At 35.8% G+C, this 27688-nt stretch overlaps 1 protein-coding gene across 8 annotated transcripts in view; it reads right to left on the reverse strand.

The window, feature by feature from the left end:
- Positions 1–27688, reverse strand: part of Phf8 (PHD finger protein 8) — a 147530-nt gene that overhangs the window by 104360 nt on the left and 15482 nt on the right. For all 8 annotated transcript variants that reach the window (XR_010046551.1, XM_023561305.2, XM_063245936.1 and 5 more), the window contains exons 3-10: positions 24435–24520; positions 23938–24046; positions 14698–14858; positions 12864–13005; positions 10952–11138; positions 8540–8702; positions 5250–5337; positions 4808–4914 (exon numbers count right to left, since the gene is read on the reverse strand). Coding sequence is in view for 7 of the 8 variants with exons in the window: in XM_023561305.2 (XP_023417073.1) it covers positions 4808–4914; positions 5250–5337; positions 8540–8702; positions 10952–11138; positions 12864–13005; positions 14698–14858; positions 23938–24046; positions 24435–24520 (1043 nt within the window). In the remaining variant the exon portion in view is untranslated. The remainder of the gene's footprint in view (positions 1–4807; positions 4915–5249; positions 5338–8539; positions 8703–10951; positions 11139–12863; positions 13006–14697; positions 14859–23937; positions 24047–24434; positions 24521–27688) is intronic.

Below are 27688 nucleotides of genomic sequence, written 5' to 3' on the forward strand. Positions count from 1 at the left end.
GAACTTAACCAAACTTCTGAACAAATGGACTTAGTAGATGTCTACATAATGTTCTACTCCACAAAACCAGAATATACAAAATTCTTAACTGCACATGGGACGTTCTCCAAAATGACCACATACTAGTTCACAGATCATGCTTAAGCAAATGCAAAGGAACTAAAATTATCCCATACATTTCACCAAACCATAGTACAGTGAAAGTGGAAATCCATGGCAAAAGAAATCATAAGAACTTCATAAACACATGAAAATTACATAGCACCCTCCTGAACAATCAATGGGTCACAAAGGATATTAATACACAGTTTCTACAAATTGAATAATAAACACAATACAACATACTGGATCTTCTGAGACACAATGAAAACACCGTAAGACAGAAATGTATACCAGTGAATACCCACATCAGGAAAACAGAGCAAGCATAAATAACTTAATGCTGAACATCAAACTTTTAGAAAAAGAAGAGCAAGCTAAGACAAAAGCTTGTACCAGGGAGAAAATTATAACAATCAGAACATAAATTAATACATTGGAAACTAAAATAACAATACAAACAATAAATGAATCAAAGAGTTGCTTCTATGAAAGATTAAACACAACTGACAAACGTGTAGTCAACTTTATCAAAAAAAGGAAAGAAAAGACTCAAATCTAAGTAATCAGTAATGAAAAGGCTGAAATCAAAACAGACCCTGCAGAAATACAGAAATGATAGACTCTGTTAATGTGCATGTTATATTATGGATTTATATATATTGAATCATTTATATATATTGAATAAATCATTAATTTATATATATTGAATCATTTGTCTATACCTACTTCAAAAACTTTTATTCTAATAAGATGAAAAATGGAGAAGAAATAGATTGCTAGATATATATGAATTACTAAAGCTTAGTCAAGAAGATATAAAATCTTAAGTAACCCAATATCCATCAATGAAATCAAAGATGTAATTAAAAACTTACGAACAAAGAAAAGCTCAGACCCTGATGGATTCACTGAAAAATTCTACAAGAAATTTAGAGAAGATCTAACACAGCTACTTCTTAAACTCCTTGATGAAACTGAAAGGAAAGCAAGACTCCCAAATTCGTTTCTGGAAGCAAGTATTACCCTGATACCAAAACCAGAGAAGAACCCAACTAAGAAAGAATATTTGCATCTATGTTGATTAGAGAGATTGATTAGAGAGATTAAACCAATCTCTCTGATCAATATAGATGCAAAAATCCTCAATATGATACTAGGAAACAGAATGTAGCAAATCATCAAGATGATTATACATCATAACCAATGGGATTCATCTCAGGGATGCAGGAATGATTCAATATATATAAATCAATAATATAACATGTCACATTAACAGTCAAGGATAAAAATCATATGATCATCTTCAGAGATGCAGAAAAAGCTTTTGACAAACTCTAGCACCCATTTATTATTAAAAAAAAAACCCTACAGAAAATTGGAGCAGATGGTCTTTATCTCAATCTGATAAAAGCCATCTATGACAAACCAACAGCCAATATCATACTAATGGACGAAAACTGTAAGCTTGCTCTCTAAAATCAGAAACATGACGAGGATATCCACTGTCTCCACTCTTATTCGACATAGTCCTGGAAACTTTAGCTAGAGGGATTAGACAAGAGAAAGAAATAAAAGGAATAATCAAAGAAGTTAAATTATCATTATTTACAGATGACATTATCATTATTTACATAGCAGACCCTCAAAACTCCACCAGAATACTGCTAGATTTAATAAGCAAATTCAGTAGCTTACTAGACACAAAGTCAACATTGAAAACTCAATAGCCTTCTTGTACACAAATAACAAACTCACTCAGACAAATTAGAGAAAAAAACAGCTTTCACAATAGCACTGCTCAAAAATGAAATACTTAGGAATCAACCTAATAAAGGATGTAAAAATCCTCAATATTGAAAACTACAGTACTCTTAAAAAGGAGATTGAAGGGGGTATCAGAAAATGACAAGATGTTCCTTTCTCTTGGGTAAGACGAACCAATATAATGAAAATGGCCATACTTCCCCAATTGTTACATAGATCTAATGCAATTTCAATCAAAATTCTAAAGCATATCCCACAGAAATAGAGAAAACAATCCTAAATTTTTTTGGAACCAGAAGAGACCTAGAATACCGAAGGCAATTCTGGGCAACAAAGGCAAGGCAAGGAGCATGAAAATCCCTGACTTGAAATTATAGTATAAAGTTATTATGATAAAAACAACATGGTACTAGTAAAAAAAAAAAAGACCCAAAGATCATAAAATGCAGAAATAACTCCAGACATACTCAGTCCTTTTATCTTTGACAAAGGTGCCAAATTCATTCACTAAAAGAAAGACAGCCTCTTAAATAAATGCTGCTGGAAAAACTGCCTCTGCGCATATCAAAGATTAAAACTGGACCGGTAACATTTCACTATGGCTAAATTTGAAATGGATCAAAGATCTAAGTATTAAAACAGAAACACTGAGCCCTCTTTATGAACAAGTGTCATACATAGGCCACTGACCCTGGAGAGATATCCAGAGCCCAGCCTTTTCCTATGAGTCAGAACTATTTGTGGACTACAGGGGAAGAGAATAAGAATTCACCATGTAGCAAGCTCTCCCTGTGAACCAGCACAACGCGTAGTTGCCTTCCTCTGGGGGATAGACAGACCCAGCTCCTTCTGATGCAGGCTGGGAAATGAGAAGAGCCAATCCTCTTCTCTCCCCATAAGCAACTGGCTGATCTGGAGAAAAACAGGCTGTGATGATAGCTACTGAGGTGAAATACAATTTCATACTTGTGATGTTTGGTGTTTCAATGACTTTGCAGGTCTGGGGCCGGTGGTCTGATCATCTATTCAGAGAATGGTGGTATGCAGTGTGGCTTCGAGGGGGGAATCTCCTTCTGAAGGTAACAACTATAATTAATTTTCTATTATCCTGTTTTGAAGTCCTATATCATTTTCATTGTTTTATTTTTTTATGTCTGATGGCATAGGCAGCTATTTCAAAGATAGCAAGATATATTATGGTAGCTATTTTAGATTTACTATTGTCTTGTTTTAAAGTCTTTTATTGCATTCATTGTTTTGTTTTTATTGTTTCTATCCTGTTTTGTTTGACTTTTATTATGTCTGAAGATGTCTTATCTATTTTGAAGACATCAAAAGACATTATGATAACTGTTGTTGATTTCGTAATGTTTTCAAGTACTCTGTCGCTTGCACTGCTTTGTTTTTATTGGGCTTTATTCTGTTTTATTTTGCTTGGTTTTATTCTCTTTAAAATACAATTAAAAAATAACACATCAACATTAAAATCTGCTGATAGATATAACAGGTAAAACTCTTGAAGACATTAGTATAGGCAAAGACTGTGTGAATAAAACCCCAATTGCACAGAACTATCACAAAAGATCAATAAATAGGCTCTCATCTTATTAAAAAACTTTTGTGTAGCAAGTGAAACCAACAACAGAGTGAAGAGACAACCCACAATGTGGGAGAAAATGTTTTCCAGCTGTTCCTCAGACAAGAACTTATAATGAACTAAAAAAAATCAGACCTCCAAACTTTAAAGACCCAATCCCAAAACGGGCATCTGAGACAAAAACATATTTCTCAGATGAAAAATACAAACAGTAAACAAATATATCAAAAAATGCTCAACATCAATGATCATTTGGGAGATGCAAATTAAAACAACACTGATATTCCATCCCACCACAGAAAGAACAGCTATTATCAAGAAATCAACCAGTAACAAATGCTAGAGGGACTATGGGAAAAAAGGAACCCTTCTCCATTGTTGGTGAGAATGTAGACTAATGCAACCACTGTGGATGTCAGTGTGGTGATTTCTCAAAAAACTAGGACTGGAGGTCCCATTTGACCCAGCAATTCCCCTTCTGGGTATCTTTCCAGAAGAATTAAAAACATTGTACCACAGCGATATATGTGTACCCGTGTTTACAGCAGCACAATTTGTAATAGCTACAGTTATTAGAATAGTTATTAGATAATAGTTATTAGAAATAACTCAAATATCCACTAACAGAGGAATAGATGAAAAATATATGGACTTTTTACACAATGGAGTACTACTCAGCCATAAGGATAAAAATGGAAATTTTTATAGTCAAATGAGCACAACTCAAGATCCTAATCATAAGTGAAAGAAGCCAGATGTACATGTGTAAACATCATACGGACTCCCTAATGTGAGACGCTGAAATAGTAAATAAGATCCAAAATGTACAACCAATATTGTAACATGGGAAGGAACTTAAAAAGGAAAGAGTAACTTGGATGGGGAAATGGAAAACAGAACAAAGGGAAAATTTTTAAAAATTGTATTTACATATATATATGCACACACACAAATATATACACAGATACATATACATGTTTATACATAAAAGACAGTTATACTACCACTTTTTTTAATTCACTGAAAAGAAAGGTTTGTGCTATTTGTGCTAATATTGATTTGACAATTAAATGCTGATATCTTGTACTCTTACTAATTTAAACAGAACAATATGCAATGTACTAACCATTATTACTCTTCCATTATCTTGTTTGGTAATTGTGTTTTACCTCTCTCTTTAAAATTAAAAAAAAAAAACTGCTGGGGATTTAGCTCAGTGGCTTCAGCACCTTCTTGGCAAAGCACAAGGTTGTGAGTTCAATCCCCAGTACCAAAAAAATAAAAATAAAAACTAAAAAAAAAGGAAGCACAGAAAAAAGGAACAACTCGCAAAGGGCTCCATACCTCGAAAGATGTCCAGAATGTGCTTTCCCACATACCAACAGATGGTCTCAAAGTTGGGGAACTTGAAGAGGTCTGCTGTACTCAGTCGCTTCTCAATCTCATAGGCTCTGGAACGAGGAGAAAAAACAATAAGGATCCATTTACTGAGTATCTACTATGTATATCAGTCACTATTCTGGATGCTAAGTAATCACTATTTCCAATCCAGACAATGATCCTATGAGATACTATTTTAATATATTAGAAAATTTTGAACTCAAAGGTTGCATTACTTGCCAAAAATCACATAACTACTAAGTAAAAAAAAGGTATTAATCCTCAAACTAAATATCAGCAGAAAGCAGGATCAATTCCTTTAATTGTCTCACCTCTTACTATGCTGTACTTCTCACTCTAGAGGAGATACTAAGGACTAACAGGAATGGCCAAATTTAGGACTCACTTGAGCTGCATTTCAATATTAAGGCTGTGTAAGAAGTTTCCTCCAAAGGCAAGGCAGTCCACAGGGGTCAGCACAGCATGAATCCATCCTGCAGTGTAACAATGCAAAATTAGAGTTGGCAGATGGCCTTACTTCTTCTGAACAACTCCAATTCCTACTTAGCTCAACCTCAACTCCTTCAGAACAGTTTGCCTAAAGCTGGACATAATGGCATGCACATATAATTCCAGCACTCTGGGAGGCTAAGACAGGAAGACTGCAAGTTCAGGCCCAGCCTAGAAAACTTAGTGAGATTCTACCTCAAAATTTAAAACAATAAAAAGGGCTCATGATGTAGCTTGGTGTGAATGTACCAAAGTTCCCTCCACAGCACTTCACACACATATAAAAAAAGGCCTAGCAGTGACATAACATTCTTAGCTCTTCCTCTGTCCCAACAACCAACTGGCCAGGTCTGCCATCATTATAAACCTCAACTGAATCAACCTCTGGAGTTAATAAACTTCCCCTTCCACACTGTCCATTTCAGTAATCAATCTGTTACCTTAACTAACTCTCTCTTGTATTTTAGAACATCAGCACCTCACCATAACTACTTCTAATTCTAACTTAGGCAATAGAAGAAGTTTCTCTGCTGCAGAGACCTAGGTTCAATTGTGCAATTTCTTCGCAAAACATCTTTTTCAACAGATTGGCCATAGAGCTTGTACCCACTTAGAACACAATTATACTCCTTGACCTTTACCTCTCCCCTTCTGTGATATTATAATTTTTTCTTAAATTTCTCCCGTATTCATTTCCTCTTCTCCAACCATTATCTATTGGCTGCTATAGCAGTATTAGCTGGTTTTTCTACATCACCTGCTCCTTAGGTGACGCCTAGAGATACCCTGAGCACCTTCAGACTCTTTCAGAGAATGAGAGGACAAAACACTTCCTTCAAACTAGTAAAATATAAACCAACAGACTGTGATATACTCTGTGTGTATGTCAATAACTAAAGCAACCATTTAAAAACTACAACAAACAGGTTAGAGATGGTGTCACAGGCCTATAACCCCAGCACTTGGAAGCGTGAGGCAGGAAGATCTCTTCAAGTTTGAGGTCAGCCTAGGCTACGAAGTGAGTTCAAGACCATAATGAATTGCATAATGAAACCTTATCTCAAAAAAACAAAACCACACAAATAAAAAATAACTAGAGTACTACTAAAAATCTATAAAACAGCTTAATCTAAAAATTCATATGAAAATTCAAGAAATCTAGAATAGCCAAAATAATCTCAAAAAAAAACAACTTAAGAGGACTGATATTTCATACTTTTCAAACTTATAACACACATATAACTGAGACAGTGTGATATTGTCCTAATCATATTAGATGCTTCCATTTATACAAAATATTCATGAGAGGCAAATCCATATACGAAGTAAGTACAAAAGTAACTTCCAGGGACTGGGAGGAGGAAGGAATAAGAAGTGATTGCTAATGGGCACAGGGTTTCTTTCTGAGATAGTAAACATTTTCTGGTATTAGCAGTGATATACTTGTGAATATACTAAAAACAACTGAAACACAGCCTTAAAGAAATAAATTTTATAGGCCAGGGATTTAGCTCATTGGCGTAAGTGCCTGCCTGGCAAGCGCAAGATTGAGAGTTTGATCCCAGGTACAAAACAAAAGGAATAAATTTTATAGTATGCAAATTATATCTCAATTTTTCAAAAGTAATTTAGTTAAATGAAAACAAAAATTTATCGAAGGGTGTTGCATGCCACAGCTAAATAAATGCTGAAAGGGAATTTATAGAACTAAATGCGTACATTAGGAAAAAGTATGAAATCAATAATCTAAACTCCTATCTCAACTTGAAAAAAGAGACAAAGTAAATCCAAAATAGAAGGAAAAATAAATTTAGAAATTGATAAAACAGAAAACAAAAGCATAATAGAAAAATCAATGAAACAAAAGTGATTCCTACAAAGATCAATAAAGAACACCCTCCAGCAAGACGGACAATAATAACAAGGCATAAAAAAACTATTGCCGACACTAAAACACAGGACACCGAAAAAGACCTAGAAGACACCAAAAGGATAATAAATAAATGCTTTAAATAACTCTACACACACAAACTCCAAAGAAATATTCTTTTAAATGCAATGTCCCCATACTGCCCAGGCTGCTCTTAAATTCATGAGATCAAGTGATCCTCCTACTTCAGAGTAGCTAGGACTATATCCATGTGCCATGACAGCTGGCCTATACATATAAATTTGACCCATTTAGATGAAATAAAGCTGGAAGTATAGCTCAGAAACAGATGCATGCCTGGTACATGCAAGGCACTGGCTTCAATCCCACACACAAGGACAAAAGATAAAAATGGATCAATTCATTGAAGAGCACAGACTACCACAACTCATCTAATATGAACTACCCTTGTAAATATTAGGAAAAAAAATCAATGTTAATGAAAAATTTTCCCCAAAAAGAAATCTTTAGGTCTATGTGATTTCAGTAAACAATTGTATAAAACATTTCAAGAAAATTTAACACTAATATACCTGGGTGTGGTACTGCACACCTGTAATCCCAGCACTTGGGAGGCTGAGAGGCATGAGGATTGCCATGAGTTTGAGGCCAGCCTGGGCTCTATAGTGGGTTCAAGGCCAGCCTGAACGCATAGTTAGACCTTGACTCAAAACAAAACAAAACAAAACAAAGCAAAAGAAATGCTGATTAAAGAAATCAAGGAAAATCTAAATAAATGGGGATACATATTGTATCATGGAAGACTCAATCAAGTAAAGTTGTAAACTCACCCACGGTTGAAACAACTGGGAGACCTATTCAAAATACATATACTAAAAACTCACCTTAGAATTAACAATTCCAGGAGTAAAACCCAGGCATATGTTGTTTAGGAATAAATGTCCCACTCATCTCAGATCATTCTAACTTAAAAGACTAGTCACTATCCTTAGTCATAGGGCTGAGAATCCTGTTCCCTATTTGCTCACCAAGTTGACATCAACCTAGTGCAATGGAGTCCATCAACTTCCTACTGAACCATTCCTCCATTTGCAGCCTTCCCAAACATGTTCCCCACTGACCACCACATAAATTTTCCTGAGGTCTAGTTCTAGGCCTTCAGTTGATATGAGAGAGGTATCCCACATAATCAGATTATTACATTATGGGAAGCAGTTGGCTGTAGTACTACAAGCTCCCCCTCTTTCTGCCCTCATGAAACACTCCCTCCCATCCCAAAAGGTCCCAAGGAAGACCTGTAGGAATGAAAAGTGTCTGTCCTTGCTTCACAGAACACTTGTAGCACTTGTCCACCTGGTCACCAAAGAACATCTCATTCTGATTAGAGGAGCTGCTCCAGCACTCAAAGAGAGTCAGATTAGCATTTGTTGGGCGAATCAGGTAGAATATCTTCTCACCCTGAAACAAAAAGATATTGAAGTGCCAAAAATAGCAAGTGTTTCCAGAAAAAGTCCGTTAAGGATGCTCCAAAAGATATTCTTTCTCAAACTCCACAAGAATAATTTTTCTGTGAATTTGACTTTGCACTTTTGTTTCTATAAATTTGACAAAAGCAATTTGGAAAGGACATTCCAAACAAAATTGTTTAAGTGAGGAGAAATATATACCATGTGCTCCTATTTTAGATGCAATGACAAATGAAAAATAGCCTCTACAGATGACTCTGCTAGCTATAAGAAAATTTAAGGCCATATTACTGATGAGAAGAAATCTGAAGTTGCCTTTAAATGCCACTTATAGAGTGTTATACTCACCTTTGCAATTGAAGCTAAAAAAATTTTAAAGTTCAGTGATTGCCCAAGGAATTCTAGAAGATGATATTAGGTGATTATTTGTTAGAAGAAAATTTTATTTCCTAATTGTGCTTTGCCTGGATAATCACCAGATAGACAATTCAGAAAAAAATAAATAAAGACTCACCAACAAAAAGAAATCCCCTAGATTGAAGATTTAACAATATTATTTCACAATAATAAATTCTAAAACAAAAAACAACAATACTAGAAACATCTACTGTACAACTGGAGAAATTTAACAGCTCTATAGATCATTTGATAGTCTATAGCAATATTAATTTCCTGATTTTTTTAAATTTCCTGAGTGTAATAATTTATACTGTGATTATATTGACAATAACTTTGTCTTTAAGATCCACTGAAATATCAGAGATAAAGGGATACTCAATCTTTCTCAAATGTCTAGGAAAAAATATGAAACTATTATGTTTGCCTTAGGGAAAAAGAAAAATATTTAAGTATTATGTTTGCTTTAGGGAAAAATAAAATACAATAAACTGGTAACATTAAATAAATAAAATGCTAACATTTGGGAAATCTGGAGACAGGCACATAGGAAATCTTCCCATTATTTTTGCAACTTTTCTATGAGAATGAAATTATTTAAAAATAAGAGTCAAATGTAACATTTGCATAATAGCACTTTCATTTACATACTCAAATTTCTTCATGATAAACTTGTGGCAAAACTAGTTGAAGATCATTTGAACACCAATAATCTAAATTTACTATTCTTTCTTGGCATTTCTTTTTTGTTTGTCTTTTTGTTTTGCTTTTTGTTTTTTGAGGCAGGGTCTTGTTCTGTAATTCGGACTGGCTTTGAACTCACTATGTAGTCAAGGCTAGCCTCAAACTCCTGGCAACCCTCCTCCCTCAGCCTCCTTATGGGCTAGGATTACCAGCCTTCTTCCTTGACATTTCTGATAGGAAACCTAAAAGTGGTACCTCAGTTCACAAATTTAATTCTTCCCATGGTTCTGGTCACAAACTGAACTGGATAAGAAAGGAATCAAATTTTCCATAAGTTCAACATTGAACCTGACCATTGAATTTGATTTGCTTGTTGTCTAGTTTAGTTTGTGACCAGAACCATGGAAAGAATTAAGTTCATGAACTGAAGCATCACTGAAGTATAAGTAATAGTAAAATACTATCAAAATTATCTAAGAATTGTTTTCCTAAAGGTAAAAATCCTTTATAGTCACTAAGAATGCTTCAATTACAGCTATAATAATCACTAAAAAGAAAACTATAGGAATCATGATCCAAAAAGACTTCACGTATGTTCTATTTTGACTGGGTGACAGTTAAAGGACCATATATAATTGTCAAAATGCATCAAACTGTATCTTTAGAATAGATAGTCAAAACGGGGTGTGGTGGCACACACCTGTAATCCCAGAACTCAGGAGGCTGAGGCAGAAGGATCCCTTGGAGTTCGAGACAAGCCTGGGATAAGTGAGACTCTGTCTCAAAAAAAAAGATAATCTATGGTATATAAGTTAAAATATATTAATAAAGCTGGAGGAAGCAAAGTTTCTCATGTTATGAGGAATGTCTAAAATAAATATGGATATATCTATACATATTGTGGGACTATAAATTGGTTCCCTGAAAGAGGGTCACATCTAGGAAAACTTCAGGTATCTGCTGTTACTTAAATTTTTTGATTATGCATCAAAACTATAAAGTATAGACAGGCTATGATCAGGGAAGAGTAGTTACATAGGAATGTTACACAAATAGACTCTGGGATTCAGGGAAGCATAAGCAGCCTTATTTTGTGCCACCATGGACACATGCAGAATGTTCCCACATCTGGATGCTCCCAGAAGTCATATCCATTCCTACCTTGAGCACATGGTACCATACTGAGGTGCCACCAAAGTCAATGTGAAAATCTGTGTAGCTATCCCGTACACTCATGAGACAATACTTTTGCACATTGGGTCTCTCAAACACACACTCCTCTGGCCACAGGTTCTCAACCCATGACAGCTTTCGAACAATTTTAGGTGTCTCCACAAGGTTAGAAAGCCTAGGAAGGAAGGGGTAGAAGTAAATGTCAGCAGTACGGAAATTGACAGTTGAAGCACAAATAAAATATATGCAATGATGCAGGGTCAGATGAAAAACAAAAAGCTCTGCCCACAGAATCTATAAAGGCACATACAACATTAATTTCTGTAAGTCTAGTCATTCCATTCAGTTCCTAAAATACAAAGCTCCAGTTTACACTCTACCCCAGTAAAAAGTGGCCATTTACTCCAATAAATGATTATACTCCCTACCTCACTATACTCACTTGGCACTTAGTTTATAACAGTTATTGATCATCTCCATCTCATAATAGCAGTTTCTCATAGTGAGAAAACCTCTTGTGACTCAGCTTCAGGTTTAAAAAAAAAGCATTTCTCTGAAACTTCTGGTTGTTTTGTTCTGTTTTTTGAGATGGGATTTCACTATACAGTTCAGGCTGGCCTTGAACTCACTTTATGGCCCAGGGTGGCCTTGAACTCACAGCAATCCTCCTGCCTCAGTATCCTACTTCTAGTTGTTTCTATCCTATATAAAATCACATTGCACTCTCCTCTCTGTTCTAACCTTCAGAAGATTTAGTGAAAACTCTACAGTCCACTCCATTAATGATGCAGACATTGATATATGCATTTTATATAGAGTACCTACTAGATGCATCCTATTTCACAATCATTATCTTCCTTTTCTTCCACTTTTTTCTTCTCCATAGCCTTCTGCATCTTTTCAAGCTAACTCAAATAGTCTTTCAGGATGAAATGAGGTAGAAATAAACAAACACAGTTTTGAAAACACTTTTAGGCCAGTCAAGGTGGTGCATGCCTGTAATCCCAGCACTCCGGAGGCTGAGGCAGGAAGATATTTGCAAATTTGAAACTCGCCTGGGTTATAAAGTGAGCTCAAGGCCAGCCCAAACTGTATAGCAAGGCCCTGTCTCAAAAAGACAAACTTTTTAAAAAAATAGAAAAATAAACGACAAAATAAATAAATAAAACACCTCCAGGTTGTTTAATTTTGCATCTTAAAAAACAATACCAAGGGTTTGAATATTGTACTGTAGTTATGCTAAGATTTTACCATTGTGGGAAATTGGTTACAGAGTATACATGAGCTTCCTGAATACTTTTTTGCAACTTCCCATAAATCTGTAATTATTTCAAAGTTAAAAATATAAATACCTAACTAAGGACAAAAAGATATGTTGTGATTTCTTGGTATTTTTCACAGTTCTAAGCAAAAAAATCATATATATATATATATATATATATATATATATATATATATATACACACACACACACATATATACACACATAGCCAGACAAAATCATTCACAGGTTATAATATAGCCTCTTCTTTTTAAATTCTCCTTAGAGAATTTACTTGGTGATAATTTTAATGAATCTATTTTCAAGTACAAAGGACTTATCCTGGCAGACAGTGACCATGACACAACATAAACAAGGATCAAAGAAATCTATCCCAGATTGTAAAGAAGTCAGAAATTAATTAAAATAGACACTGTATAATCAATCCAGTTTTAGAAATTCTAGAGAACAAATATGACTCAGTTGTCATGATGTGAGGAGCTACCCTAGAAAGTATAAATCAGCTCCTTGTCCCAAACAAAAAACCACCAAGAAAAAGGAAAAGAACATAGATATATACTCAGTATAACACAAGTTCAAGACACTTCATCAGGATTTTTGTTACCATTGCCCTTCTACCTGGTATCAGAGAATTCCAAACTGATGACATTGAGGACTTTTTCCCTCTTCCCACTATAATAATATTTCACAAAGTCACCAAGCTTCATCTTGCAATCAGCCTGGCGGGTCACATCAATCACATCAATTTCTTTGTCAGAACCTGCAGTAAAGAAGTGGGTTTTAAATTGTACCAATAAAAAAAATTTTTTAAAAAGAAAACAAAATTCCATCTCACTCCAGAAAGAATGGTTGCCGTCAAGAAATAATCTGATAACACAAGTTGGCATGGCTGTGGGGGAAAAGGAACACTTCTCCACATTGGCGGGAGTTTAGACTGGTGTGGCCACTGTGGAAATCAATGTGGAGATTCCTCAAATCTAGGATTGGAAGTCCTATTCAATCTAGCTACTCTCTTTTAGGTATTTTCTCAGAAAAATTGAAAATACGACGTAAGCAATATATGAGCATCTATGTTTACAGCACCACAATTTATAATAGCTAAGTCTGGAAACAACCCAAACGCCCATCAACTACAGAATGGATAAAAAAGATGTGGTATTTTTATACCATGGAATATTACTCAGCTCTAAAAAAGGGTAATATTGAGGCTTTTACAGGTAAATGGAGGCAACTTGAGACTAAACTCATAAGTGAAATAAATCAGACTCACATTTGTAAATATCACATTGTTTCCCTAGTGTAAAAATACATAATAATAATAATAAAAAGCCTACAAGAATAGTAAGGTCCAAAATGTACAATAGATATTGTAATAACGAAAGGGAAAGAAGGTGCTCAAAAGGAAACAACAACTAGGACAGGGGAAAGGAGAAATGAAAAAAAAAAGATTGTATGTATGTAGGTATACACATACAACCATAGGTATGTATATGTGTGCAAGACAAATAACTATATTACTAGTTCTGTTAGTTCATTAAAAATAACAGTTTGTGCTGTCATTGTTTGATTGATTGATCATTTTTTGTGCCTAGATCTTATAACCTGAACAACTACTTCTAAGATAACAATATGCAATACAAAAAAGAAAAAGGAAAAGAAACAAATGCATTTGTACCAACTGGTCTCAGGGACTCAGAAAAGAGTTATCCTTTCACCAGTTCCTAAAATGGTGTAACACTCAAAAAATTTCTATCAACCTTAGGGTGCTGGCATACAAGCCTGTAATTCTAGCATTCTGGAGGCTGATGTGAGATGACTGCCCCTGAGTTCAAGGCCAGCCTAGCCTACATAGTCAGTTCAAGGCCAGTCTGAACTACAGAATGAAACATTGTCTCCAAAATCCCAAAACAAACAAATAAATAAAAGTGGAAACAAAACCTTCTATTAACAGACATTGTATATGAATGGGAGGGTTGGCTATGAAATTTATCACACTCTCTTTGGACCTATTTGGTTGGTGTATACATGTGAGGGCTATAGAATTACCTAACACACAATCCCACACATAGTGAAGTCCAACTGCCTAGGCTTTGCTTCCACATTTCTTTTCTCCCTGTCTCCCCAAACACTCATGCCCAAAAGACAACTAGCATGTAAGGATAACAGTCAAAAACTCTCATCTCAAGAGAGGACAGAAAGACAACAATGCCTAAAACTTCTCAGATGAATAAACATGGCTCAATCTAATTTTGTGTGGTCTATTGACAAAGAAGGAACAGGAAGCTAGGATTTTGGCTCTAGCTTTACCAAAGAATGATTCTGGTTGAGGCATTTCACCTCAGATTTCAAACATGGCTAGAAAAAAATAAAAAAGGTAAATTGGAGTGGAAAAGACATAGGTATTGACAGGAGTGGACAATGTCACAGTTAAAGAAGAATTGTGATGTCTTACCAACATAATGTTCCACATCCCGCACAGTGAACGATGATGAAGGCAACGTCATCCCCAACCCATCCTTCTTCAAGACCAAGATGGGCACACTGAAGCTATTCTCTTCCAGAAATTCCACAGTCAGCTGACTTCCAGTGGGCTTCAGAATCACTTCATCTGAGCTGTGGACCAAAAAAGAGAAATCTTAAGCCTGAAGGTTCTGCTCACAAATGGTCTTACTGGATGCCATCACTCACTCAAGAAGTGGGGTCTTCCCCAGTAAGCCTTATATAGGCTGACAATTAATGGCATAAATCTCAGGTGCCAGTAAGAAAAGGAACTGTTCAAGGCAAGAGGAAAAGGGACTAGATATAACTCAATAGTAGAGTGCTTATGTAGCATATACAAGGCCCTGGGTTCAATTCCCAGTACCACACACCCAAAATATGAGACAAAGTCACTGACAGAAGATAGGGAACAGCCTGTCAAAATGGCATTCTTTTCTAGATTACAAATGAAGAAATGAGTCAATATCCTGCCTAGGAAAAAAGATATATTTGCCAAGTTTTGCTGATTAGGTCTAAGCCAAACAGTAACTTCCAATTTAAAACATTAACCAAAGAAAGAAAAAACTGATTTTAAAAACAACTTTTACGGGGCTGGGGATTTAGCTCAGTGGCATAAGCGCCCGCCTTGCAAGCGTGTGGTCGTGAGTTTGATCCCTGGTACCAGTAAAAACACACACACACACACAAAAAAACCTTTTTAAACAAAAAACAAGAGTTCCGGGAGAACATGGCGGACAGATAAACAGCAACTACCGGAGGCTCTCTGAAAGACTCGGCTCAGAAGCCAGGTATGGTGCGGACTAAGGAGACATAAGCAGGTGGAGATATGCTCTGCTGACTCAGGAACGAACTGGGCTGAGAGAAACCAACTTGGAATGCATTCCTGGTGCTAAAACAGGAACAGAAAAGCCTCGGTGTGGAGGCTGGACCCCGGGCCATTGTAAGCCGCAATTTGGGTTTCCCGCCACGCGGCGGCTGGCTGCCTCTACAGTGGCTCGGCAAGGAGAGAGACACACGGAAGCTCTGAGAACGGCAATCTGTGAACCGCAGGGAGGCGTGCACTGACTTGTGGTGAGGTGAGTGAGAGAAACTGACACTCTACCACAGTTTGACTCCAGCGGAGGACTTTCTGGGCCCGAGCAGTCCTGCGGGAGCAGGGCACGGTGGCGACTCCAGCCACACATCCCCCTCTCGGGCGGGATTGATAAAAAGTGCCTGGCCTGCGTGACGCTGCCGGCGGACCTGGTAGACTGTCCCAAACCAGATCCCAGAGCCTGACGGTGGCCGGGAGGGGAGACGCGTAGGCTGCCTGGTCCGTAACTCCCTGGTGCGCAGCGGTGAGCGGGAACACCTAACTGGCGCAATTCGATCAGGCTGTGGCTGACTGGGAGAGAAGCTGGGCCTCTTATATAAGCTTGCATATATAAGGAACAGAGAAGAAGAGGCAGCATGGGAAGAGGCAGCAACAAGAAAGGCTCCTCGGCCCCCAATTCTGAGAAACAGGCAATAGCAGACACCGCACCAATATACATAAGGCACCATATAGAGAGCCTCATAGACCAATTCAGGAATGAAGTTATCAACGACCTGAAGCTAGAAGTATGCAGAATAGTTAGAGAAATGCTAAGTACCACCCAAGAAAAAACAGGCGGTGGAATGGAAGAACAGAAAAAAAGGGGAGAATTGTTTGATGGAGAAAACAGAGAAAGCATAGAATACGTGAAGCAGGTTCAAAGGGACTACCAAGATACTAAGAAGTCTATAGAAGACTGGCATAACAGCTTGAAAGAAACTAAGGACAGACTATCTGAATTGGAGGGCAGACTTGTAATATGGGAGAATGAAATGAAAAACTTCTTAAAAATAACAAAGAAACAAACAGCAATAATACAAAGACAAGAAGATGATAAGAGGATCCATAACTTAAGGATTAAGAACATAAAAGAAGAAGTAGGGACACAAACAAGTGAACTACAAAAGCTACTCACAGAAATAATCCAGGAGAATTTTCCTAATTTAGCAAAAGGTAAAGATACTCAGATGTATGAGGCATACAGGACCCCAGCTACCTACAACTCAAACAGAGCAACACCCAGGCATATAATAATAAAAATTCCAGAAATTCAATACAAGAACAGAATATTAAAAGCTGTAAGAGACAAGAAACAGACTACTTACAAGGGAACACCCATCAGAATTACAGCAGATTTCTCTGCACAAACCATCAAATCACGAAGAGCGTGGGGGGAAATAATTCAAGCTTTGAAAGATAATAATCTCCAGCCAAGATTGAGATATCCTGCACAACTGTCCCTGGAAATTGATGGAAAAACAAGGTGCTTCCAGGATAAAGAGGAACTGGGGGAATTTGCAACCACCAATTCAACTCTACAGAGAGTATTGCAGGATATTCTAAAAAAATAAAAAAAAAAAATACAAAGAATCCAGAAATAATGGCAGAGAGGCCACAACGAATGGAGCAGAGAACAAAATGAAGAAGACAAACTGACAGCTACTGACAGAAAAAGAGCTCAACAGAAATGAGGCAGAGAAGATTGGATGATAGGAACAGCTATTTTGGAGAAAATGACATCTTAATAGGTAGTGCTGATTTGGTATCATCTTGTTTTGAAGTCTCATCTAGCTTTTGTCCTTCTGTCTCCAATGGTCTAAATAGGTTGTATCTTACTGGATTTTATTATGTACGATAGTATAAGCAAAAACATTGTAAAGACAAGGAGATTATACAGAAACCATTGTTCATTTTCTGTTAGTCGATTCTAAATACTCTGTAATGCTGTCATTCTCTTGAATGGTTTTACATTGTTTTGATATACTTAATGCTACAGTATACGAAGTTGTACTCAAGGATTTCAAAGAAAGAGACAATATGGTAACTACTTTTAGGTTAGGATTATCTGGTGGTGAAACACTATTCTGCTTAAATGGTTATGTTTTGATCTGCGCTGTTTCGTTGTTATGCCCTCTTTTAGCTCAATCTCCACTCCATTATTTACTTTTTTATCTTTATCCTTTTAATTAAAGGAAAAAAATTAGCAGGATATATTATAGTAACCCACTTTGACTTTTCATTACCTTGATTTAAAGCCCTGTATTACTCTCACCATCGGGTTTTTAACTGATGTTCCCCTATTCTGTTTTGCTGGATAGTATCAGGTTCGAAAGTTTAGGCATCAGCTGTGAAGATAATGAGATTCATTATGACGCCCATTCTCGTTGACTTTTATCTACTTTTGAAGACCTACAATGTCTCCAATGTTTTGGTTTTGTCGGTTTTATTCTTTACCGTTTTGTTCAATTGTATTATAACTAACGATATAGGCAATTCTATTAGAGATAGCGGGAGGCATTATGGTAACCATTGTTGATCACCTTGTATTATGTTTTTACATTATCTATTATGTCCACCCTTTTGACTTGACCGATTCTGTTCTGTTATGTCACATTTGGTTTTACTCTCTTCCAAAAAAGTAATAAGAACCGTGGGAGCAATGAAACCCAAAATGTATAATAGTCATGGTACAAAAGAGAGGAAAAGAAAGTGCTCCAAACTATATAACTGCATGTATATTTAAGTGTATAAGATAGAAAATGATATCACAGAGTTTAATTGGATCAATGAACAGAACTGTTTGCAGTATCATTGATGGAATGTCCACTTTACAAGCTTTAATTTTGTGACTTGAACAATTATTTCTAAGATGACAATATGTAATCCATTAACTAGTGATTTCCTACTGTTCATTTTTTTTCTGTAAATCTGTATAACTTGTACCCTTTCCCTGCTTTTTTTTTCTTTTCTCCTTAAATAAAATTTTTTAAAAAAAATAACAAGGAACCAGGAAGTAACAATTCAAAGGCTAGAAGACGACAAGAGGATCTATAACTTAAGAATAAAAAATGTGAGCGAAGAAGCAGTAGTAACCACAAATGAAATACAAAGCCTATTCACAGAAATAATTAAATAAAACTTCCCAAGCATAGGAAAAATAAATGATATCCAGATAAATGAGGCATACAGAACTCCAACCAACTATAACCAAAAACAGATCTACACCCAGACATATAATAATGAAGGCCCCAGAAACTCGCCACAAGAACAGAATATTAAAAGTGGTCAGAGAAAAGAAGCAGAATACCTATAAAGGAAAATCAATCAAAATAACAACAGATTTCTCAACACAAACTATCAAATCAAGAAGAGCCTGGAGTGAGGTACTCCAAACCTTGAAAGAAAATAACCTCCAATCCAGAATGAGGTACCCTGAAAAACTCTCTCTCAAAATTAATGGAGAAACAAGATGTTTCCAAGACAAGGAGGAACTGTGGGAGTTCGTAGCCACCAACCCAACCCTATAAAAAATACTGAAGGATATTCTAGAGAGAGAGAGAAAAAATACCAAGATTCCAACAACAATGGCAGAGAGGCCTCAATGAATGGGACAGACAGTGGAATGAAGGAGAAAAGTGGACAAATAATAGCAGAAAAATAGAATAGCAGAAATGAGGCAGAGAATGTGGGCTATAATGTCTAATATAGATAGCCTTGATATACTAACAAAAAGAAACACAGGCAGAATAGATTAGGAGTCAGGATCCATTGAGATGCTCTGAATAGGAAATACACTCTACCTGAAAGAGGGTTAATTAACCGAAAGTCAAAGATGAGAAAACAATGCTCTATGTGACAGGGAACCAGAGAGAAATAGGGACAATTTGTCCAACAGCTGCAGATAGGTTAGAAAGTCATGACACTTTTGGGCAGTGGAGCACTACTCAGCTATAAGAAGAAAACCCTTGTGGCTTTAGTAAGTAAAGGAATACAGCGCAAGATCAAGTTCAAGGATAAAAAGGTTCAACACCACTTTGTCTAAAAACTAAAGGAATTAGTGGGACCTAATATATACAAAGCACCCTGAGAAAGGGAAAGAGGAGGAACTGCCTAAAAAAGGAAAGCAGAGGACATTGTTAATAGTGTATCAAGATTTAAAAGCCACAGTAGTGACAATTTAAAGGTGGGTCTGGGATACATACAGAGTTTAAGGCAGCCTAGACTACATTGCAAGTTCCTTCTCAAAACCCCCCAAAAATAACACAATTGAAAAGCTATCAACATAAGCACATAGTTAACAAAGAAAGAAATTAAAAATAGCTTACAAATGTACAAAATCTATTTACAGTTAGGCAGGGAGACACGTGCCTCTAATCACATCACTTTGGGAGGCTAAGGCAAGAGAATGGTAAGTTCAACCTTACCTGGGCAACTTAAAAAGGTATTTTGTAGCTGAGTTTTTTAAAAATTTATTTACTTTCTTCATAATTAAAGTAATCTAAGTGGAAACAATGATAAACAATGTTGGTCATGATACAGAGCAACAGCAACTTCACACACTCTGTAGTATGAAGTGGTACAACCACCAGAGAAACAACCTGCAGTATTTATAAATATATCTATCACATTTGCAAAAGTTAAATATAAAGATATTCACTGCAGCATTATTTCTAACAACAAAATACTGGGATCAAATGTTTAACAATAGAGGATTACTTAAATAAATTGTATATCCATACACTGCATCACTAAACAGGCATGAAAAAGAAGAAAACTTGTATAATTAAAAAATACAGTAAACATTTAAATACAAACAAATTTATTAGAGTAAAAGACAACGCAATTAATCCCCCTGAAAACACTTCTTATTGCTTTGAGCACACTTACCCATCATTCTTGCTGACGGGTTTTTCCCATGTGCAAGTTAACATGGTAGTGGACAGCGCTTCCCTTCAGCCATAGTCAGCATTAACTCCCGCATTCTCTAGAGCCCAAAAGTTAAACCTTCCACTTTGTGTGCACCAACATTCCTCCAATCAGCTGTCACGCTCCCCTTTAACTCTGACCCCTGTCAATTCCAAATAAATCCCACGGTTTTTTTTTTTCTTGAATGTTCCAGAGGGTGTTTGCCTCTCTCCAGCCGCTCTCCTGTGCCTGCAATAAAGGTTGCTTTGTTTCTACGTTTTCTCCCCTTTTGACTCTTTGGCATGGAGGACCAAACACTTGCCACTTTGTGAAGATGTTTTGGAAGCCCTTTCTCGTAAGTGCTTTTAGTTGCCATGTTGTAGTTATTTCTATATCTTGAATCAATTCAAAAGGTTTACCTTTCATGGTCATTTTGACAAGGGAGAAGAGCCAGAAATTACACTGTAACAGATTTGGTGAATAACATGCATAAGGACACAACATAATGTATTTATGAACCTGCCTTTATGTTGGTAGTAGCATTACCAATGTTTTTAACATATCTCATAATGACACTCATCAAAGAGAACTTAGAGAACTTTTAAAAATAGCAAGGAGATGGAATAAGTGAATTCAAAGCAAAAAGAAGTATTTTGAGAGTAATTAATGGCAATGTCTATTACTATGATCATTTTTTAAATTTAAATATTTACCATGTTGTTTTGTTTTTTCGTTTTGGGGGTTTTTTTTTGGTACCAGGAATCAAATTCAGGACCATGTGCCTTCCAGGCAGGCATTGAGCTGCTGCACTACCTTCTCAGCCCTCACCATGAACTTTGATCATACCTCATATATATACTCCAAAATGCATGTTAAGAATTTCAAATGAAAGTATATTTTAATTTGTGTCAAAAAAGTATATGTTTGTGTATACAAAAATTATTCTTGAAAGAATGCAAAAGAGTGGTTGGCTTAGGAAAAAAAACCTCAGAGATTTGAGATAGAGAAAAGACTTATGATCTTTAAATAAATTCATCAAAGATAGTAAGTTATTCTTAACTTGAAATTATACTATAAAGCTACTGTGGTAAAACAGTGTGGTACTAGCAAAAAATACAGACCGAAGATCAATGGAACAGGTTAAACACTCAGCCACCTTATCTTTGACAATGGTGCCAAACACATTCATGGCAAGAAAGACAGCCTCTTCAAGAAATGGTGTTACAAAAACTGTCTCTGTGCATGCTGAAGATTAAAGTTGGACCCATATCTTTCACCATGCACCAAACTAAATTCAGAATGGAACAAAGATGTAAATATTAAAAAAGAAACATTAAATCAGCTGGAAAAGAGAATAGGTAAAACTCTTGAAGATATTGGTATAGGAAAAGACTTTAATGAACAAAATACCGATTGCATAGGAACTGTCACAAAAAATCGACAACTGGGATCTCATGTTACTGAAAAACTTTTGCACAACAAGAAAAATCACCAACAGAGTGAAAAGACAACCCACAATGTAGGAGGAAATGGTTGCCAGCTCTTCCTCAGACAACGGATTACTATGAAAGAATACATAAAAAACTCAAAAAAAAATCAGCTCTCCCAGATTTAAAAACGCAATGCAATAAAAGGGAATCTGAGATGAATACATACTTCTCAGATGAAAAAATGTTCAACATCACTGGTCATTCAAGAGATGCAAATTAAAACAACACTGAGATTCCAGCTTACCCTCAAAAGAATGGCCATTATCAAGAAATCAACCAATAACAAATGCTGTAGAGGCTGTGGGGGAAAAAAACCCTTCTTCACTGTCAGTGGGAGTGTAGACTGGTGCAGCCACTGTGGAAATCAATGTGAAGATTCCTCAAAAAACCAGAATTGGAAGTCCCATTTGACCCAGCAATTCCCATTCTGGGTATTTTCCCAGAAGAACTAAAAACATTGTACCACAGCAATATATGTGCACCAACGTTCATAGCAGCACAATTTGTAACAGCTAATCTTGGAAACCACCTAAATGTCCACTGACTGAGGAATGGATAAAAAAGATGTGGTAGTTTTATACAGTGAGTACTACTCAGCCATAAAGAAGGACAAATTTGGGACTTTTATAGATAAATGGGTGCAACTTGAGATCATACTTATAAGTGAAATAAATTATGCATGTGTAAACATCATATCGTCTCAGTGTGAGATCCTGATATATATTTTATATATATATATAATATATAAAATATATATATATTATATATATAACTATATATATAATATAGTTAAGATAGTTATACTACTGATTTCGCTGAGTTCACTGAAGAGAAAGGTTCGTACTGGTACAGTTTAGACAATTGAATGCAAATGTCTTGTTCACTGAGTGACTGATTTGGGGATATCAATGTGCAATGTATGTATCATTGTTGTCTAAATAATCTAATAACACTTTTAATTATGGGAAACCTGAACAGTGTGAAATGTATGTACCATTGTTGTCCCCTGATTATTGTGTTTTGAAATTTTGTTTTTTTTTTCTCTTTGAAATAAAATGGATTTGGGAAAAAAGTTTAAAAAATAATCTATGTAACACTTTTAACTATAGGAAACTTGAAATAAAGTAACACTTTAATTACAGGGAACCTGAAAATGGTCCAATGAATTAAAAACCAGAGAAGAGTTATTTACTCATTAATTTTAATATTTATTATTTTATTCAATTGATATATTAACTTTTTAATATTAGGGGGTTTTTTTGGTACTGAGAATTGAACTCAAGACTCTGTGCTTGCCAGGCATGTACTTATGCCACCAAGCTATATCCCAGCTCTCAATTTCTTTTAATAAGGAGAGTTTAGTTAAAAAAAATTGATTGCAAAAGAAATACATGCCAATTCAAAATTTTTTTCATTCTTAAGTTTCCTTTTCTCTTCAATAAGAGAATTAAATTTGCTGAACATTAAGATTCCTTCCAGTTCTAGCTTTTCTTAGGTACATGTAAATATCGTCTCCTGACTTAGGGAGAACACTGCTTCCCAACTAGTAGAAATTTGTTGTTGTAGTTTTTGGAGGTGCTGGAGACTGATAATTCACAGCCTCATACACGCTAGGACATGTTTTTATAAGTAGACCCAAAGGTACTATGTACATCAAATAGAATTCTCTAGCTATTTCTCAGAAACTGACCAAAACATAAGTTCCCAAGAGGAAAGTTGGAGGGCTCAAAAGACATTCACAAATGGAAAAAGAATATAATGGCACAGCCAATAGGAAAGCTGGGAAGAGATGAATCTCAGCCTCTCAAATCTCCTTCTTCACTAGCTCTTTTTATCAGTACCGGGGATCGAACTCACGACTGCCTGCTTGCAAGGCAGGCACTTATGCGCTGCTGAGCTAAATCCCCAGCCCCCCTTCACTAGCTCTTAGAGCAGGAGTCCTCACCTGTCAAAAGTTCTACTCCTCAGTTCTCGAATAAACATAGGACTCCCAGTCTTCACAGGTTTCCCTTTGTGTGTATCATGCCCTTTTGAAGATCCACGTCGTTTTTTCACTACACCAGAAAAAAATATGAAATCATGAATTAGAAAGGCCATGTATGAACTATGAGTCCAAGAATAAATGCCTCTCAGATCCTTCCTCTCTTCCTACTTAATAATCCCTCTGAGAATCTGGAGTCAGAATCCCTCAGAGAATAGCAATGCCCCTGATGAAGTCAGGTGCTTTTCTATGCAAGCCCTAGGAACAGGGGGACTACAGCTATGCAATTTCGACTTCTCAGTGAGGCAGCTTCCAGTCTGCAGGGACTGTGTAAGACTTTTTTGTTTCTTGAAGATGGTGAATTTGAAGCACTTAGACAAAAGTAATTATATCTACAAGGTACCTCTGCTTTTGTCTCTGCTTTGGAAAACCTTTTGATAGAAACCATAAGATCTACTTACTAATGGAAGGCCCATGTAAGACCTCACAGTTGGGACAGTGGTAGAGGTCAATTTCAGCAGCCTTCTCCTCTTCAACACCAACACAACTAGAAAAAAGAATATCAACACTGTTTTAATTTTCTTTTTATAAAGTCTAGAATATTGCTGTTAGTACTATTAGTACATGTGTCTATTTACATTTAAATTAAGTTTCAGAAAATTTAAAATGCAGTCCCTGTACCACAATAACTATATTTGAAATATTCAATAGTCACATGTGTTTAGTAGCCACTATATTGAGCACAGTATGAAATATTTTTATCCATGCAAAAATTCTACTGGTCTCAAAATTATAATAGAACTATGCACTATTAAGCTCCATTAAGACTCAGAAAAATTGCCAGGGATATAACTCAGTGGCATAAGTGAGCTTAGCAAGCACAAGTTCCTGAGTTCAATTCCCAGTACCAAAAAAAAAAGCCTCAAACCTAGAAAAGATTCTAGAGCAATGTTATTTAACAGACATGTACTTTTAAATGTTATAGTCACACTACAAAAAGCTAAAAAGAAACAGATAAAATTTTAAACTTTATTGAGGTACTTTACTACATAAAACACTAAAAATATTTTGTAGTCAACATGACTATTAAGATACTTTGTTACATGAAAAACACAAAATATTTTATAGTCAATAGTGGTTGTAAATAAAGGATTATAGGGAGACATTTTTGCCTCCTTATCTGTATTTTCTGTCTTTACAATGAACTTGTGTAATTTATTGCATAACATAAAGTTTTAAAAAGATGTACTGTTTTGAAATTTTGAGTTTGCATGTATTCAAGTTGGTAATCTCACAAAATTAAGTCTTTTCTTTATCAAGGAAGACAGCCCTTTAAAGAACTCCTGGATAGATTAAACTCCTAAAATCTTTCGTCAGCTAGTTACAACAGGGAGCATAAAATATAGAGGGGCTCAAATTGTTTCAGTCTAGATCAGTGGTGGCTAACCTATGGCACTTATGTAATCTCTGAAAGCTCTAACATGTTTGTAATCACTGGTCTAGATTATGCTCATAAACTTGCTGGAATTATAAGTGTGCGCCACCACATCTGCCTTAATTCACTTTATAAAAAGACTTGGCAATTAAAGGGCAAAAATAAACCTAATTCTTTGCCACAAAAAGTCAAAAGAGCACTATGCTAGTACCCTATCTGATTAAAGCTGTACATTCTCCCTGACACTCCTATCGTGTCTGGGCTCTAGACAGACATTTCCCTCACCCTCCAATGAGACTTCAAGATCATTTCTCTTCTACCCTGATGTAATATTTTCAGCTCCTCTGATTTTCAACCATACAGTCATACTACCTCATATTCCTCTTCATCACTGCCAGTTATCCATTTCACTAACACACCCTTCACTTGCACTCCTCCTACTCAGCCTCCCAGAGTGCTGGAATTATAGGCGTATGCCACCATGCCCAGTAGTACACACTTCTTTTACTTTTTTTAATTTTTTATTTTTATTAGTACTTTTGAACTGCATAATTATTACATTTTTCACAGGGAGTTGCTACATGTACATAACACAGCTTAAATTTTACACTCCCTTTCACCCCCAACATCCCTCCTTCAATCTCTTGGTCCCCTTCCCTTTTACAAAAGATCTATTTCTTATTATTATCTCCCTTTCATTTTGCTCTTTATATTTGGGAGTTTCCATACAAGAAAAATCATGTGATATTTAAGCTTGTGTGTCTGACTCATTTTACTCAATGTTATGGTATAAAGATGCATCCATTTTCATAGAAATTACTTAAGTTGGGGCTGGGGATTTAGCTCAGTGGCATAAGCACCTGCCTTGCAAGCAGGCGGTCATGAGTTCAATCCCCGATACTGATAAAAATGAAAAAGACAAAAAAAAAAAAAGAAGAAATTATTTAAGTTTATCCTTCTTTATGGTAGAATACTACTTCATTGTGTTTAACAATCATTTTCTTTACCCATTCATCTGTTGAACATATAGGCCTCTTGCAGTATTTAGCTTTTATGAATTGCACTACTATAAACATGGCTATGTACACATCGCTGTAATATGATGTCTTTTTAAACCTTTCAGGAAGATACTTACAAGGGGAATAATGGAGTTGAAAGGAATCTAGTTTTAGTTTTTTGAGGCGTGACCACACTGATTTCCATAATGGTGTGTTACTTCATATTCCCACCAACAAAGTAGAAGTGTTCCTTTTTCATAACATCTTCACCAATATTCATTAATATTTGATTTCTTAATGATAGCTATTCTTCCTCGAGTAAGATGGAATCTCAGTGTTATATCAATTTGCATTTCTCTAATGGGCAAAGATGCTGAACATTTCTTCATGTATTTATTGGTTATTTATATTTCTCTTAACAAATGTCTGCTCATTTCAGTTGGCCATATTTTGACCGAGTATTTGTTTTTAGAGGTCTAATTTCCTTGAGTTCTTCATTTACTCTATAACCGTAACCCAAAGAGCTGAAGTTATCATACTACAATGATACCTGCATACCAGTGTTTATAGCAGCACAGTTTGTAATACCTAAATCCTGGAAGCAGCCTGCATACCCATCAATGGATAACTAGATAAACAAAATGTGGTATCTATATATAATGGAATACTACTTGGTTATATAGAATGAGAAATTTGAGGCATCTGTAGGAAAATGGATGCACCAGGAAAATATGTTGAGTGAAATAAATCAGACACATAAGCTTGAATACCATATAGTAGCCCTCATTTGGAATGAGGCAAAGTACAAAGAAAATTATCGATAAAAAAAAAAACTGATAGAAAGGGACAGATCTCATCCAAAAGGGAAATGCTCCAAGGAAATGAAGAAAGAGGGAAAGAGAAATGACACGAATAAAGCTGGACCACAAACAGTCACCTAATAACTCAAATTAATGTAAACAGTATAAGACATACTTATACTGTGCTAAGAAAAAAAGTATTAACAGGTATCAAAAAGATGATTGGGGAACCAGAGGAGGAGGGAGAGAGAAAAGGAAGCAGATTTTAAAAATAAAACAAACTGTATGTACATGTAACCACTTCCCAATCTGCTATAATTGTAAGCTGCATGAATTACAAATGTGCTGATAAAATAAAGCAAAATAAAAGACTGCTTTCACTGTGCCTCCTTGGTTCTAGTATATTGTACTGGTATTATCATTTCATTCTAAAAACTGTCAAAGAATGTGTAGTCTGCTGTTAAGTGGCAGGCTCTATTAAG

This window comes from Cavia porcellus, unplaced genomic scaffold (assembly GCF_034190915.1).
Source record: "Cavia porcellus strain 051 isolate PalLab524CR breed Dunkin Hartley unplaced genomic scaffold, mCavPor4.1 scaffold_3, whole genome shotgun sequence".
Lineage (NCBI taxonomy): Eukaryota > Metazoa > Chordata > Mammalia > Rodentia > Caviidae > Cavia > Cavia porcellus.